The sequence below is a fragment of the Oncorhynchus keta genome, chromosome 9 (assembly GCF_023373465.1).
Source record: "Oncorhynchus keta strain PuntledgeMale-10-30-2019 chromosome 9, Oket_V2, whole genome shotgun sequence".
NCBI lineage: Eukaryota > Metazoa > Chordata > Actinopteri > Salmoniformes > Salmonidae > Oncorhynchus > Oncorhynchus keta.
The window spans coordinates 20,140,788-20,156,583 of record NC_068429.1 but is presented as its reverse complement, the minus strand read 5'-3'; the positions used below and the strand labels follow the sequence as shown (position 1 = coordinate 20,156,583).

Sequence of the window (15,796 nt, the reverse complement as noted above, 5' to 3'; positions counted from 1 at the left end):
CTCTCTCCCTCCTTCCTAGCTCTCTCTCCCTCCTTCCTAGCTCTCTCTCCCTCCTTCCTAGCTCTCTCTCTCCTCCTAGCTCTCTCTCCCTCCTTCCTAGCTCTCTCTCCCTCCTTCCTAGCTCTCTCTCCTTCCTTCCTAGCTCTCTCTCCCTCCTCCTCTCTCTCCCTCCTTCCTAGCTTTCTCCCTCCTTCCTAGCTCTCTCTCCCTCCTTCCTAGCTCTCTCGCCCTCCTTCCTAGCTCTCTAGCCCTCCTTCCTAGCTCTCTCTCCCTCCTTCCTAGCTCTCTCTCCCTCCTCTCTCTCCCTCCTTCCTAGCTCTCTCTCCCTCCTTCCTAGCTCTCTCTCCCTCCTTCCTAGCTCTCTCTCCCTCCTTCCTAGCTCTCTCTCCCTCCTTCCTAGCTCTCTCTCCCTCCTTCCTAGCTCTCTCGCCCTCCTTCACGTGGAGGATTTTGTTTCCTTCCATAATTAGTATCGGTGGAGGTGGAGGCCTCTCTCTGAAGACGAGAAGGGTGGGATACAAATTACAGCTGTAACCTGATACCCACATGAAAGACGCCCAATCACACGGCTGCATAGTCAGTGGAAAAGTTGAGGACGGACAGAGGGACATCCACATGTCACAGAGACCAGCCCTAATCTGGCTAGGAGTTATACACAGAGCTTTGGTGATCTTTGACAATACTTTCCCACAGAACACACATCATTATGAAGAACAACAACATAGGCCTGGCTGGCTATAAGGTTAGAGCTATTTCACTGCTCACTGACCGCCAGATACAGGCTATTGAACCAAGGAAAATGACCCATGAACAATAAAAATGTCATGGATCAATAAGAAAACCAAGGCAAGCACACTTTAATATTTCCGAATGGCTGTTTTTGCATGGCTGTTTTCCTTGAGTAATAATCTGTCTATGAAGGAGGAATCACAATGAACTCCACCATAAAATGGGAAATACCCCAAGCACAAATGACAGCGGAAAACAAAACAAAACACAGACGTTAGTCATCAAATCAAAATCTGATATCTTATCCACTTACACAATATATACACAAAAGTATGTGGACACCCCTTCAAATTAGTGCATTCGGCTATTTCAGACATACCCGTTGCTGACAGGTGTATAAAATCAAGCGCACAGCCATGCAATTGCTATAGGCAAACATTGGCAGTAGAATGGCCCGTTTTGAAGCATTTATTTGGGCTGAAATGTCTGAGGCTGGTAACTCTAATGAACTTATCCTCTGCAGCAGAGGTAACTCTACGTCTTCATTTCCTGTGACAGTCCTTTAAGGCGTTTGAGGCTTTCTGCGACTGTACTTGAAGAAAATGTCAAAGTTCTTGAAATTCTTAAAGTAATGATTAACTGTCATTTCACTTTGTTTATTTGAGCTGTTCTTGACATAATATGGACTTGGTCTTTTAGCAAATAGGGCTATCCTCTGTATACCACCCCTACCTTGTCACAACTGACTGGTTCAAAAAATTAAGAAGGAAAGAAATTACACAAATTAACTTATAACAAGGCACACCTGTTAATTGAAATGCATTCCAGGTGACTAACTCATGAAGCTGGCTGAGAGAATGCCAAGAGTGTGCAAAGCTGTCATCAAGGCAAACATATTTGGTTACTACATGATTCCATATGTGTTATTTCATAGTTTTTATGTCTTCACTATTATTCTACAATGTAGAAAATAGTTTTAAAAAATATAAAAAACACCGGAATGAGAAGGTGTGTCCAAACCTTTGACTGGTACTGTATTTTTAGAGAGAGAGAGAGAGAGAGAGAGAGAGAGAGAGAGAGAGAGAGAGAGAGAAGAGAGAGAGAGAGAGAAGAGAGAGAGAGAGAGAGGAGAAGAGAGAGAGAGAGAGAGAGAGAGAGAGAGAGAGAGAGAGAGAGAGAGAGAGAGAGAGAGAGAGAGAGAGAGAGAGAGAGAGAGAGAGAGAGAGAGAGAGAGAGAGAGAGAGAAGGAGAGAGAGTGTGTGTTTGTGTGTGTGAAAGGGTGGCAGACTGATGTCTCAGCGTTGATCGATGGCCTTTGCTCTGCTCCAGCCTTCCAGGCCTGCCACATCATTAAGCTGTGACGCTGTGACGCTGTGACACAGTCGGATCGAGTGACACTGAATTATTACCGGTGAACTCACCTCCACTCCCTGGAAGGTGCGAGGGTTTAGACCCAAACGGGATCATTATGGAAAACGATGATGGTGGGGACTGAACCCCCCAAAAATGGTCACTTCATACTGAAGATCTAATCAAATCAAATCACATGTTATTTGTTACATGCTTGGTAAACAACAGGTGGAGACGAACAGTGAAATGCTACTTATAGGCCCTGACCAACAATGCAGAGAGAAAAACAATAGAAAAATAATAACAAGAGGAATAAATACACAATGAGTAATGATAACTTGCCTATATACACGTGGTACCAGTACAAAGTCAATGTGCAGGGGTACAAGGTAATTGAGGTAGATATGTACATGTAGGTAGGGGTAAAGTGACTAGGCAACAGGATAGATAATAGACAGTAACGGCATATGTGATGAGTAAAAAGGGGTCATGCAAAAACGGCCAATGCAGATATGGCTTAGCAGTCTTATGGCTTGGGGGTAGAAGTTATTATGTTAACTATTTAACTAACTATTTATCAGTCTTATGGCTTGGGGTAGAAGCTATTATGTTAACTATTTAACTAACTATTTATCAGTCTTATGGCTTGGGGGTAGAAGTTATTATGTTAACTATTTAACTAACTATTTATCAGTCTTATGGCTTGGGGGTAGAAGCTATTATGTTCACTATTTAACTAACTATTTAGCAGTCTTATGGCTCGGGGTAGAAGCTATTATGTTAACTATTTAACTAACTATTTAGCAGTCTTATGGCTTGGGGTAGAAGCTATTATGTTAACTATTTAACTAACTATTTAGCAGTCTTATGGCTTGGGGGTAGAAGTTATTATGTTAACTATTTAACTAACTATTTATCAGTCTTATGGCTTGGGGTAGAAGCTATTATGTTAACTATTTAACTAACTATTTAGCAGTCTTATGGCTTGGGGTAGAAGCTATTATGTTCACTATTTAACTAACTATTTAGCAGTCTTATGGCTTGGGGGTAGAAGTTATTATGTTAACTATTTAACTAACTATTTTGCAGTCTTATGGCTTGGGGTAGAAGCTATTATGTTCACTATTTAACTAACTATTTAGCAGTCTTATGGCTCGGGGTAAAAGTTATTATGTTAACTATTTAACAAACTATTTAGCAATCTTATGGCTTGGGGTAGAAGCTATTATGTTAACTATTTAACTAACTATTTAGCAGTCTTATGGCTTGGGGTAGAAGCTATTATGTTAACTATTTAACTAACTATTTAGCAGTCTTATGGCTTGGGGTAGAAGATATTATGTTAACTATTTAACTAACTATTTAGCAGTCTTATGGCTTGGGGTAGAAGCTATTATGTTAACTATTTAACTAACTATTTATCAGTCTTATGGCTTGGGGGTAGAAGTTATTATGTTAACTATTTAACTAACTATTTATCAGTCTTATGGCTTGGGGGTAGAAGCTATTATGTTCACTATTTAACTAACTATTTAGCAGTCTTATGGCTCGGGGTAAAAGTTATTATGTTAACTATTTAACAAACTATTTAGCAATCTTATGGCTTGGGGTAGAAACTATTATGTTAACTATTTAACTAACTATTTAGCAGTCTTATGGCTTGGGGTAGAAGCTATTATGTTAACTATTTAACTAACTATTTAGCAGTCTTATGGCTTGGGGTAGAAGATATTAAGTTAACTATTTAACTATTTAGCAGTCTTATGGCTTGGGGTAGAAGCTGTTATGTTAACTATTTAACTAACTATTTAGCAGTCTTATGGCTTGGGGTAGAAGCTGTTATGTTAACTATTTAACTAACTATTTAGCAGTCTTATGGCTTGGGGTAGAAGCTGTTATGTTAACTATTTAACTAACTATTTAGCAGTCTTATGGCTTGGGGTAGAAGCTGTTATGTTAACTATTTAACTAACTATTTAGCAGTCTTATGGCTTGGGGTAGAAGCTATTATGTTAACTATTTAACTAACTATTTAGCAGTCTTATGGCTTGGGGTAGAAGCTGTTCATTTAACTATTTAACTAACTATTTAGCAGTCTTATGGTAAATGCTGAATGCTGATTGTTTTTCTATTTAACTAACTATTTAGCAGTCTTATTTTGGGAGGCAAAGAAAGCCCTTAACCAACCTGCCATCTTATGTTAACTATTTAACTAACTAGGAGACCAGGAACCATTTAGCAGTCTTATGGCTTGGGGTAGAAGCTATTATGTTAACTATTTAACTAACTATTTAGCAGTCTTATGGCTTGGTGTAGAAGCTGTTCATTTACACCCAAGTAGAAACTTGAGGGTAAATGCTGAATGAAGATTGTTTTTCTGTGTCAGCCTTCCTCATTTAGCCTATTTTGGGGAGGCAAAAGAAAGCCCTTAACCAACCTGCCATCTAACTAACATGGCTTGAATCTTCACCATGCTCTCATCATGGTGATGAAAACAACAACACCAAGGTCACACCAACCCATCCATGGTTTCTAGGAGACCAGGAACCATCTCCCTCCTGAGGGATCACAAGCACACACACAGGTGACGTCTACAGTAGGAAGCCAGCCCTGATCTAGCCTACTGCAGCAACAACAACAACAAGCGTAAAGCTCAACAACAGTTGGCCTGAATACATGAAGTAGCCAAGTAGCCTCAAAACAACAATGATACGAAAAACAGAAGCGGCATCTGATATGCTGGCAAGACTCAAGAACACACTACACACTACAGGTTCTAACTTACACACACGCACACTTATAGAATCAGAACAGGACTGATCTACAGGTTCTAATCCTCTTATAGCACACTACACAGGCACACTAATCCACTTATAGAACGAACACACTGATCTGAAGTGGACGGGCAGGTTCTAATCCTCTTATAGAATCAGAACAGGACTGATCACAGGTTCTAACTCTTATAGAATCAGAACAGGACTGATCACACTAACGCAGAATCACAGGACTGATCACAGGTTCTAACTCACAGAATCAGAACAGGACTGATCTGAAGTACACACGCAGGTTCTAATCCTCTTATAGAATCAGAACAGGACTGATCTGAAGTGGATACAGGTTCTAACCTCATAGAATCAGAACAGCACTGATCGCACTAATCCTCTTATAGAATCAGAACAGGACTGATCACACAGGTTCTAACACACTTATACAGGACTGATCACACAAGCACACTTATAGAATCAGAACAGGACTGATCTGAAGTCTAGGTTCTAACGGTCTTTGAATCAGAACAAGAACAACTGGTGGAACTGTGTTCTACTGAGCCCTTTGAAGTGTGTAAATGATCTGAAGTGGACGAGCAGGTTCTAATCCTCTTATAGAATCAGAACAGGACTGATCTGAAGTGGACGAGCAGGTTCTAATCCTCTTATAGAATCAGAACAGGACTGATCTGAAGTGGAAGGGCAGGTTCTAATCCTCTTATAGAATCAGAACAGGACTGATCTGAAGTGGACGAGCAGGTTCTAATCCTCTTATAGAATCAGAACAGGACTGATCTGAAGTGGACGAGCAGGTTCTAATCCTCTTATAGAATCAGAACAGGACTGATCTGAAGTAGACGAGCAGGTTCTCTTATAGAATCAGAACAGGACTGATCTGAAGTAGACGAGCAGGTTCTAATCCTCTTATAGAATCAGAACAGGACTGATCTGAAGTGGACGAGCAGGTTCTAATCCTCTTATAGAATCAGAACAGGACTGATCTGAAGTGGACGAGCAGGTTCTAATCCTCTTATAGAATCAGAACAGGACTGATCTGAAGTAGACGAGCAGGTTCTAATCCTCTTATAGAATCAGAACAGGACTGATCTGAATTGCCTTTTTAAAAAACGAATGACTTCATGGAACAGCTTTGATCAAAGACCATCTGAGGCCACAGTGCTTAGAACTCGGCATTTTCCAACATAGAACTTGGTCCTGTGTAGATCAGTTGGTAGAGCATGGCGCTTCGCCAAGAGTCGTGAGTTCGATTCCGTCTGGAACCACCCATGCGTAAAATGTATGCACATATGACTGTAAGTTGGATAAAAGCTTCTGCCAAATGTCATAAATATTTGTATTTATATCTTTAACTCTGCCATTTGAAGTACCATACCAACTTCCAGGACATATACATGTACAATAGGCTTGTATGAGTAGCCTACACACAAAGCATCTCAAGATTATTCAAAGACAATCAATCAAGCATGGGAAAAATACATTTTAGAGGTGGGAAAATGTACTGTATCCTTTGAAATAATGATAGGTGAAAATATTTGAAATATTCAAACGTCATGATATCATTCCAGAACGATGAAGTAGACACATGACAAGGCAAAAGGAACCTTGATTCTAGAATGTGAATCCCTGTCAGGCCTTCATGGTGGGGGACTGTGGGACTGCGAGCATCGGAACAGAGCAACGTTACAGTACACAGCAGAGCTGCCTGAGCCACATTCCTCTGAACAAATCTAGCACACTAATGACACATTAATGTAAACGTCAAACTGACTGACTAAAACTCTCGTGGCATCATAAGCATTTCTCACAGATTCTAGGGATTTATGGCCATGGATTCTTTCTTACATAATGTGCAGCAGTAACCTGAATTGTTGTGCAAACCTACAGACATGAATGTGTGAAGAACGATACACAAACGTTCAAGTTACAATCATGTCTAAATTGAAGTCTAGAAACTTCCTCCCTATTGCACTGAATGGCTGGTGCAGAAGATTAGGTCTGTATTAGTGGGACTACGAGGTAATGTAGCCAAACACATTATGTGGTAGACCTCATGTGCATCCAAGGGTCCTCTATTGTCGTACCTTGAGCTGCTAATCATCCAGTGATTAAGGACATGGTGAGCTGTTGCTGTTATTCCCAGGTGGGTGAACCCAGCATGGCTAACACACTGCCTTCATTATCTGACACACTAAAAGGTTCCAGTAATCATTAACCACAACTGTATGTACAGTAGATTGATACCGAGGCTTAATACTGCCTCAACCAACAGTTTTTACCCCCTCTATCAAAGCATAGTGGCACCTGACACACACATACACACCAAAATGTATACATTTTATCTCTGTTTCAAAAGTGATAGGGAATAATCATCATGAACTTTTTAAAGAAGCAAAGACAATTGCTGTTCTGTTTCTGTGTCTGTCAAGTAATTCTCTGTGACAGCTTTCGACCTATGAGAAGGCCTCAGATGCCTCTCCTCTAACCCAAAACACCAGCAGCCTGCCAGTCCACTACCAGGTGATCTCTCACAGCCAGCCAACAATAGCACTGCCAGATCACCTCACACACACAGTATCAAACACACACACATACCCACCTACACACACACACCTGGCCAAGCAGCACGGGAGTAGGCACACACCACAAAATGCAGACACTTCATCTCATTCAAACTCAGTAAATCTCAGTCTGAACCTTCACACAGAACAAACCACAAATCACCAGACACAGGCAATTACACAGTGAGAACATCTACCTACTATTCAATACTGTCCATTGTACTGACTACGTTCTGGTGTGGTAAGAGTCAAGGCTCTGTGTTGTCACTGTGTAGGTCTGCTCCACCAGAAAACTTGAATAGGTCAGTTATAATAACAGTCTTTAAATCAGTGAAATATAGCACAGCTTACATCCACAAAGCAGAGAGCGTTGATGTCTGGCTCTCATTCAGAGGTGCTACAGCGGCAGTGCTAGGACCTTAGGGTGGAGACTACACCTCACCTTGTAAAACAGAAGTATATGTTCAACCTTAATGGATCATTATTTTCATACTATACCAGGGAGGAATAAACTGAAACATGATAAAACCTAGTAAACTCTACTAAGGGTAGGTGGGAATTTGTGAGTATTTATACTGAACAGTGTTGTAAAAATGTCACTGCTGCTCACTAGTGAATTTAAGAGTTCTGCAACCAGAGATTAATAATATGAACAAATAATGAACTAGAGAAAAGTGGCATATGAATCATGAATGTTCCGTGTTCCATGATAGACAGACCAAACCTCAGGAAACCAGGCTCTCAATAACAGAAAGGAAACATTGGTGGCATAGTGAAACAAACAGATACTCCACTCATCTCTCTCTCTCTCTCTCTCTCTCTCTCTCTCTCTCTCTCTCTCTCTCTCTCTCTCTCTCTCTCTCTCTCTCTCTCTCTCTCTCTCTCTCTCTCTCTCTCTCTCTCTCTCTCTCTCTCTCTCTCTCTCTCTCTCTCTCTCTCTCTCTCTCTCTCTCTCTCTCTCTCTCTCTCTCAATCTCTCTCTCAATCTCTCTCTCTCTCAATCTCTCACAAACACACTCTCTCTCTCTCTCTCTCTCAATCTCTCTCTCTCTCTCTCTGCCCACCAGAAATCTGGCAATGCTTCAGCACCTGGCCAGCTGGCTGGCCCACCCAGGATTCTACCACACAGGAGAAGAGGGAGATAGAAAAGGAAGGGGAGGAGAGGGAGGGGAAGTGAGATAGAGGAGAAAGATAGAACGTGGATATATGAGACAGGGACAGAGACAGGGACAGGGACAGGGACTAAGAGGGAGTGAGAGATCGAGTCATTTCACACTAGATGAAAATAAATGAGGAGCAACCTTCTGAAAACACACTCCTCATTCACCTATAACAGAAAACACATGTATTGGAATAAGCATATAGACGCTCAGGTCTGGCCCTACCGGCTCAGAAACAATAAACAATACATGAATTATCTCTATTCCCTTAACACTTGAACACACTATTTATCAAACACACACATGCTCTCTCTCTCTGTCTCCCTCTCCTCACACTCACACACACACACACACATATATGTATAAAAGCATGGGGTTTTAGTGGGCTCAGTAAGCCCATCTGGAAGAACAGGCTGCGTGTAAAGGTTTATATCCCAGGGGAGTGTAACACACCAGGGTTAGATTTCACCTGTAGCCCAACATCAACACAAGGCCATACAGTCAACAACCAACCAGAGGGAGAGAAACGGAACTGAAAGGGGAAACAGAGTGAGGGGGAACGGAGAGAGTGGAGACAGAGAGGGGACACTGAGGGAGGGGACACTGAGGGAGGGGAAACGGAGAAGGGGACACTAAGAGAGGGGAAACAGAGTGAGGGGGAACAGAGAGAGTGGAGACAGAGAGGGGACACTGAGAGAGGGGGAACGGAGAGAGTGGAGACAGAGAGGGGACACTGAGGGAGGGGACACTGAGGGAGGGGAAAATGAGTGAGGGGGAACGGAGAGAGTGGAGACAGAGAGGGGACACTGGGGGAGGGGACACTGAGGGAGGGGAAACAGAGTGAGGGGGAACGGAGAGAGTGGAGACAGAGAGGGGACCCTGAGGGAGGGGAAACAGTGAAGGGGACACTAAGAGAGGGGAAACAGAGGGAGGGGAATCGGAGAGAGGGGAAACAGAGAGAGGGGAAACGGAGAGAGGGGAAACAGAGAGAGGGGAATCGGAGAGAGGGGAAACAGAGAGAGGGGAAACAGAGAGAGGGGAAACAGAGAGAGGGGAAACAGAGGGAGGGGAATCGGAGAGAGGGGAAACAGAGAGAGGGGAAACAGAGAAGGGGACACTAAGAGAGGGAAAACAGAGAGAGGGGAACGGAGAGAGTGGAGACAGAGAGGGGACCCTGAGGGAGGGGACACTGAGGGAGGGGAAACAGTGAAGGGGACACTAAGAGAGGGGAAACAGAGAGAGGGGAAACAGAGAGAGGGGAAACAGAGAGGGGAAACAGAGAGAGGAGAAACAGAGGGAGGGGAATCGGAGAGAGGGGAAACAGAGAGAGGGAACGGAGAGAGGAGAAACAGAGAGAGAGAGAGGGGAAACAGAGAAGGGGAAACAGAGAGAGGAGAAACAGAGGGAAATCGGAGAGAGGGGAAAAAGAGAGAGGAAAACAGAGAGGGAACGGAGAGAGTGGAGACAGAGAGGGGACCCTGTGGGAGGGGACACTGAGGGAGGGGAAACAGTGAAGGGGACACTAAGAGAGGGGAAACAGAGAGAGGGGAACGGAGAGAGTGGAGACAGAGAGGGGACCCTGTGGGAGGGGACACTGAGGGAGGGGAAACAGTGAAGGGGACACTAAGAGAGGGGAAACAGAGAGAGGGGAATCGGAGAGAGGGGAAACAGAGAGAGGGGAAACAGAGGGAGGGGCATCGGAGAGGAGACACAGGGGATGAACAGAAGGAGAAGGAGAAGGATGAACAGTACTTACATATAGAGGTACTTCTCCTCTGTTCAGCTCCATGTTCTGAGCATCTGATGAACCAATAAGAAAAGGGCCATGCATATTATTATATTATTTAAATCATAGACTTTAAACCAAACACTGCAAATAACCAATATGTAACCACAACCCTGCATCTGACTAATGACCCAGTGTAACCATCAAGACCCTGATCAGCATGCCATGTACTGTAGCCCAGAATGGGTCCAAACCTCTCTCTAAGTCTGATTGATTAATTGGGCAGTCAGAGTTTCAGAATCACAAGGCTCTACTCTACGTGCGAGACACAACCTAATCCTCTCATCATCCTGCTCTGTCAGAACATGAAGTCTTCTATGAAACACTGTTATCCTTTTGATATTATCCCATCTCCCCCTCCCTCCATTCCTCCCCCAATTTATATTTCTCTCGTTTTTCTCCATGGGAAACAGTGATCCAATCTGTCTGTCTGTGTCTAGAAAATGTTACCTTAAGCTGCCCAGAATGAGAGAATTGTTTGAAATTAAAAGGCTTTAGTGTGCAGTCAGTCTGTGCACGGTACAGTCTGTCTGTGTACTGTATAGTCTGTCTGTGCACGGTATAGTCTGTCTGTGCACTGTATAGTATGTGCTGTGCACGGTATAGTATGTGCTGTGTACTGTATAGTCTGTCTGTGTACTGTATAGTATGTGCTGTGTACTGTATAGTCTGTCTGTGCACGGTATAGTCTGTCTGTGTACTGTATAGTCTGTCTGTGCACGGTATAGTATGTGCTGTGTTTCTCTCTATTTGGTGGGAGGTAGCAGGAATGGAGGCCACTGTGCTGTAAGTGGAACTGTAGCCACATGCCTAAACCTGATCCGCTGTGACTTCACTCTCAGTGTGTGTGTGTTAATACTGCATGACTGCAGTGACAGAGAGATGGTGTCAACACTATAGAGGCATCGCTCAGTCTAGACACAAGGGGATGATGAGGAGAAAGCAACCAAGAAACCTTTTTGCATTATTTACATTTTCCACGTGTGTTCAATGCAGCCATTTGATCTCAATATCAAATCCTTTCTGGGTAACAATTAAGTACCTTACTGTGATTTCTTTCAATTGATTCTTAGCAAAGAACAATTTCTCCAGCAAGAATGTTGCTAGGACTGTCTGGGAGTGGTCTAAGTGGGGAGGAGAAAACTGAAAACTAGCTGTTGTTGGAAGAGAGGTTCTTACTTGTCTCTTTCTTACTGGTCTATTAACTCATTTAATACCTAGTGGGAAAAAACTCCATCCTACCAAAACAGGCTGAAAAGGCCTTATCATCATTTTCACAATTTCACAGTATTATTCCAACCTCATTGTGTGGAAATATACTGAGTGTACAAAACATTAGGAACACCAGCTCTTTCCATGACATAGACTGACCAGGTGAATCCAGGTGAAAGCTATGATTCCTTGTTGATGTCACTTGTTAAATCCACTTCAATTAGTGTAGATGAAAGGGAGGGTTAAAGAAGGATTTTTAAGCCATGAGACAATTGAGACATGGATTGTGTATGTGTTCCATTCAGAGGGTGAATTGGAAAAACAGAATGTTGGAATGCCTTTGAACGGGGTATGGTAGTAGGTGCCAGGCGTACTGTTTTGAGTGTGTCAAAAACTTCAATGCTGCTGGGTTTTTCACGCTCAACACTTTCCCTTGTGTATCAAGAATGGTCCAACACCCAAAGGACATCCAGCCAACTTGACACATCTGTGAGAAGCAATGGAGTCAAAATGGGCCAGCATCCCTGTGGAACGCTTTGGACACCTTGTAGAGTCCGTGCCCTGAGGAACTGAGGCTGTTCTGAGGGCAAAAGGGGTCATGCAACTCAATATTAGGAAGGTTTTACTAAATGTTTTGTACACAGTGTATGTAAAACACTGGACAATCTCGCTTTTTACTGCCTCAGGCCTTTAAAAAGAGCTGTCATTACACAATAAAAAGCTTGAAAACAACATCAAAACAACCCCATATGATTCACCAGAAGATAGTGACAGGTGATAAACTGAGTGGTGTGCAGGAGAGTTGTCACGGTGTTGTGTTGTCTCTCTTGTCATGATGTGTGTTTTGTCCTATATTTGTATTTTTATCCCAGCCCCCGTCCCCACGGGAGACCATTTGCCTTCTAGTAGGACATCATTGTAAATAACAATTTGTTCTTAACTGACTTTCCTAGTTAAATAAAGGTAAATAAAATCAAATATAAAAATAGCACTGTCCTTTTCACTTATATAGCTTTTGTCAATAAAGAAAGTCCTGATGCCACAGGCTGGGGCATGATCCTCCTGATCCTGTAACAGGTATTACTATTATGTGGTATTGTTCATCTTTGTGTTGTCATTATCATGGATCTGTCATTATATTATCATGATCATGGTATCACCATTATGGTATTATCATTATCATGGTATTATCATTTTTTAATTTTTAATTTTACCTTTATTTAACCAGGCAAGTCAGTTAAGAACATATTCTTATTTTCAATGACGGCCTGGGAACAGTGGGTTAACTGCCTGTTCAGGGGCAGAACGACAGATGTCAGCTCAGGGGTCTGACCTTGTCAGCTCGGGGGTTTGAACTCACAACCTTCCGGTTACTAGTCCAACGCTCTAACCACTAGGCTACGCTGGTTATTATCATTAGGGTATTGTCATTATGATGGCTGTGGGGTCCGATTTTTTTTAAAACAATGGATAGAAAAGTGAACTTCCATAATATGAGTGTAGCGTAACCTATTATTAGGGCTGGGAATTGCCAGGGACCTCATTATACGATATTATCACAGTACTTAGGCGCCGATGCGATATGTATTATAATTCTATATGTATTGTGATTTTTCATGTATTATGATTCGATACTGCAACTTTATTGTGATTCGATGTTCCAAACATATTGCTCACTATATGTCTACTGCAGAGGAACAAAAGAGATCCATGGAAAAACATGTTTTGGAAGTAAAAGTGCTGAAAACCTGACGGCACACATAAAACATTTAAAAATATGATGGAGAACAAACTATAAAGTTTTGGTACGACCAACTTGCACTAGCTAATAGATAACGTTAACTACCTAGCAAAAAAATATATAGAGATATATTTACAAATCGCTACTTGTCGATATAAAATAGGCAAAAATAATAATGCGATACTCTACTGTATCGATTTTTCCCCCATCCCTACAGTTTATGTGTGTACTGTGTAGGGTGGTTGTTTGTAAGCTCAGGACAAGTAGTGTGTGTATCCTGGCCAGATGAGCCATGTGCTGCCATATAGGAGTCATAGAGGGACTCCCTGCTTTATTTGCATGGCTATTTTCCTATTAGGCCTTAGACTTTGGGTTACACAACACACAGGATAGGTCCCAAACAGAAACACACTCCACTCTCCTTGAAAAAGACCTCCTAACACTGACCCCTGACCTCTCTACCTCTTCAGTGTGTCTGTGTGTAACAAACCAGACACTAGGACTGGCCCTGAGGAGACTAGCTAACGTGAAAAATGAACAGCACACAGTAGAGTACAAAAATGTCAAAACCAGAAGGAACACTAGTTTTCACATCTGGTCATGTGCCAGAAAATATGTTCAAATGTGAAGGTCCAGAGAGGTCAAGTGTGAACAAATCTGTTTCCTCTCACATGATCTCACCCACATCAACCGTACATCACCTGAACAGGTAAATCTTGATTTCACCATACTATTTGGTAATTAGAAAATGTACTAGCTCATTGTCTTTGGCACATTGGCCACTTAGGTGTGGTTGTAAGATTGTTCTCAGGAACACCCAGCTATATACTCAGTTATGCATTAGAGAATGATTAATGACCCCTGAGAAAAGGATGCAAGGTGGAATGATGACAATGTAACACAGCTGTCAAGAGAAGCACAACAAAAGTCCTCAGTCTAGGAAACGAATAGCTTCTACCCCCAAGCCATAAGGCTGCTAAACAATTAGCTAAATAGTTAACAAAATAGCTACCCGGACGATCTGCATTGACTGTTTTTGCTCTAACCTTTTTATCTCATCACATACGCTGCTGCTACTGTTTCATATCTGTCACTTTATTCCTAGTTATGTACATACAGTATCTGCCTCGTACCCCTGCACATGGACTCAGTACTGGTACCACATGTACACTGAACAAAAATATAAACGCAATATAAAGTGTCAGTCCCATGTTTCATGAGTTGAAATAAAAAAAATCATGTACATTTTACATACACACAAAAAGCTTAATTCTCTCAAACGTTGTGCATTTCTCTTTTGCCAGGATAATCCATTCACCTGACAGGTGTGGCATATCAAGAAGGTTATTAAACAGCATGGTCATTACACAGGTTTACCTTGTGTTGGGAATAATAAAAGGCCACTCTAAAATGTGCCGTTTTGTCACACAACTAAATGCCACAGATGTCTCAAGTTTTGAGGGAGAGTGCAATTGGCAGGAATATCCACCAGAGTTGTTGCCAGAGAATGTCATGTTAATTTCTCCACCATAAGCTGCCTCCAACATCGTTTCAGAGAATTTGGCAGTACGTCCAACTGACCTCAAAACTGGTTACCAAGTGTAACCACGCCAGCCCAGGACCTCCACATCCGGCTTCTTCACCTGCGGGATCGTCTGAGGAGTTTTTCTGTCTGTAATAAAGCCCTTTTGTTGGGGACAACTCATTCTGATTGGCTGTGCCTGGCCCCCTAGTGGGTGGACCTATGCCCTCCAAGGCCCAACAATGGCTGCACTCCTGCCCAGTCATGTGAAATCCATAGATTAGGGCCTAATTTATTTATTTCAATTGACTGATTAACTTATATGTACTGTAACTAAGTAAAATCTTTGAAATTGTTGCATGTCGCGTTTATATTTTTGCTCAGTATATATAGCCAAGTTATCATTACTCGTTGTGCATTTATTATTACTTGAATTATTAATTGTTTAACTTTTCTATTATTTCTCTATTTTCTTTCTCTCTGCATTGTTGGTCAGGGCCTGTAATGTAAGTAAGCATTTCACTGTTAGTCTCCACCTGTTGTTTACGAAGCATGTGATGAATAAAATGTGATTTGATTCGATTTTTGTCGACAGTATAACCTATTAAAACTACGGGTTAACTGTTTGTGTTCCTCATAAGTGCTCCATTAGCTCACTTTTGCAGCCTTTTATAAGATATCTGATATGGAAATATGATGAATTTTATGGTTGTGGAAACGTTATCTATTTTATGTTATTAAGGAGCAGGTTTCAATAGAATATTCTACCTATTTTCCGACAGAACAACTACACAGATCAAACAATCATCTAACATTTCACTCTCATCATCATCATCCTCCTCCCCCCATTCCCCTCCTCCTCCTCCCTCTCATCCTCCTTCTTCCTTCCTCCCCTCATCATCCACACGCGCTCCAGCAGGTGTATCTCACTGATCATCCCTAAAGCCAACAC

The 15,796-nt window shown here is 42.1% G+C and overlaps 1 protein-coding gene across 7 annotated transcripts in view; it reads right to left on the bottom strand.

Annotated features, from left to right (window-relative positions):
* The window catches only part of arhgef28a (Rho guanine nucleotide exchange factor (GEF) 28a), a 136,114-nt gene that overhangs the window by 118,661 nt on the left and 1,657 nt on the right, over nt 1-15,796 (bottom strand). For 6 of the 7 annotated variants that reach the window (XM_052525433.1, XM_052525435.1, XM_052525437.1 and 3 more), the window contains exon 2: nt 10,340-10,383. The exons of the other annotated variant lie outside the window; for it this stretch is intronic. In XM_052525433.1, the coding sequence (XP_052381393.1) occupies nt 10,340-10,372 (33 nt within the window). In that variant the 5' untranslated portion in view covers nt 10,373-10,383. The remainder of the gene's footprint in view (nt 1-10,339; nt 10,384-15,796) is intronic. 7 annotated transcript variants of the gene reach the window in all.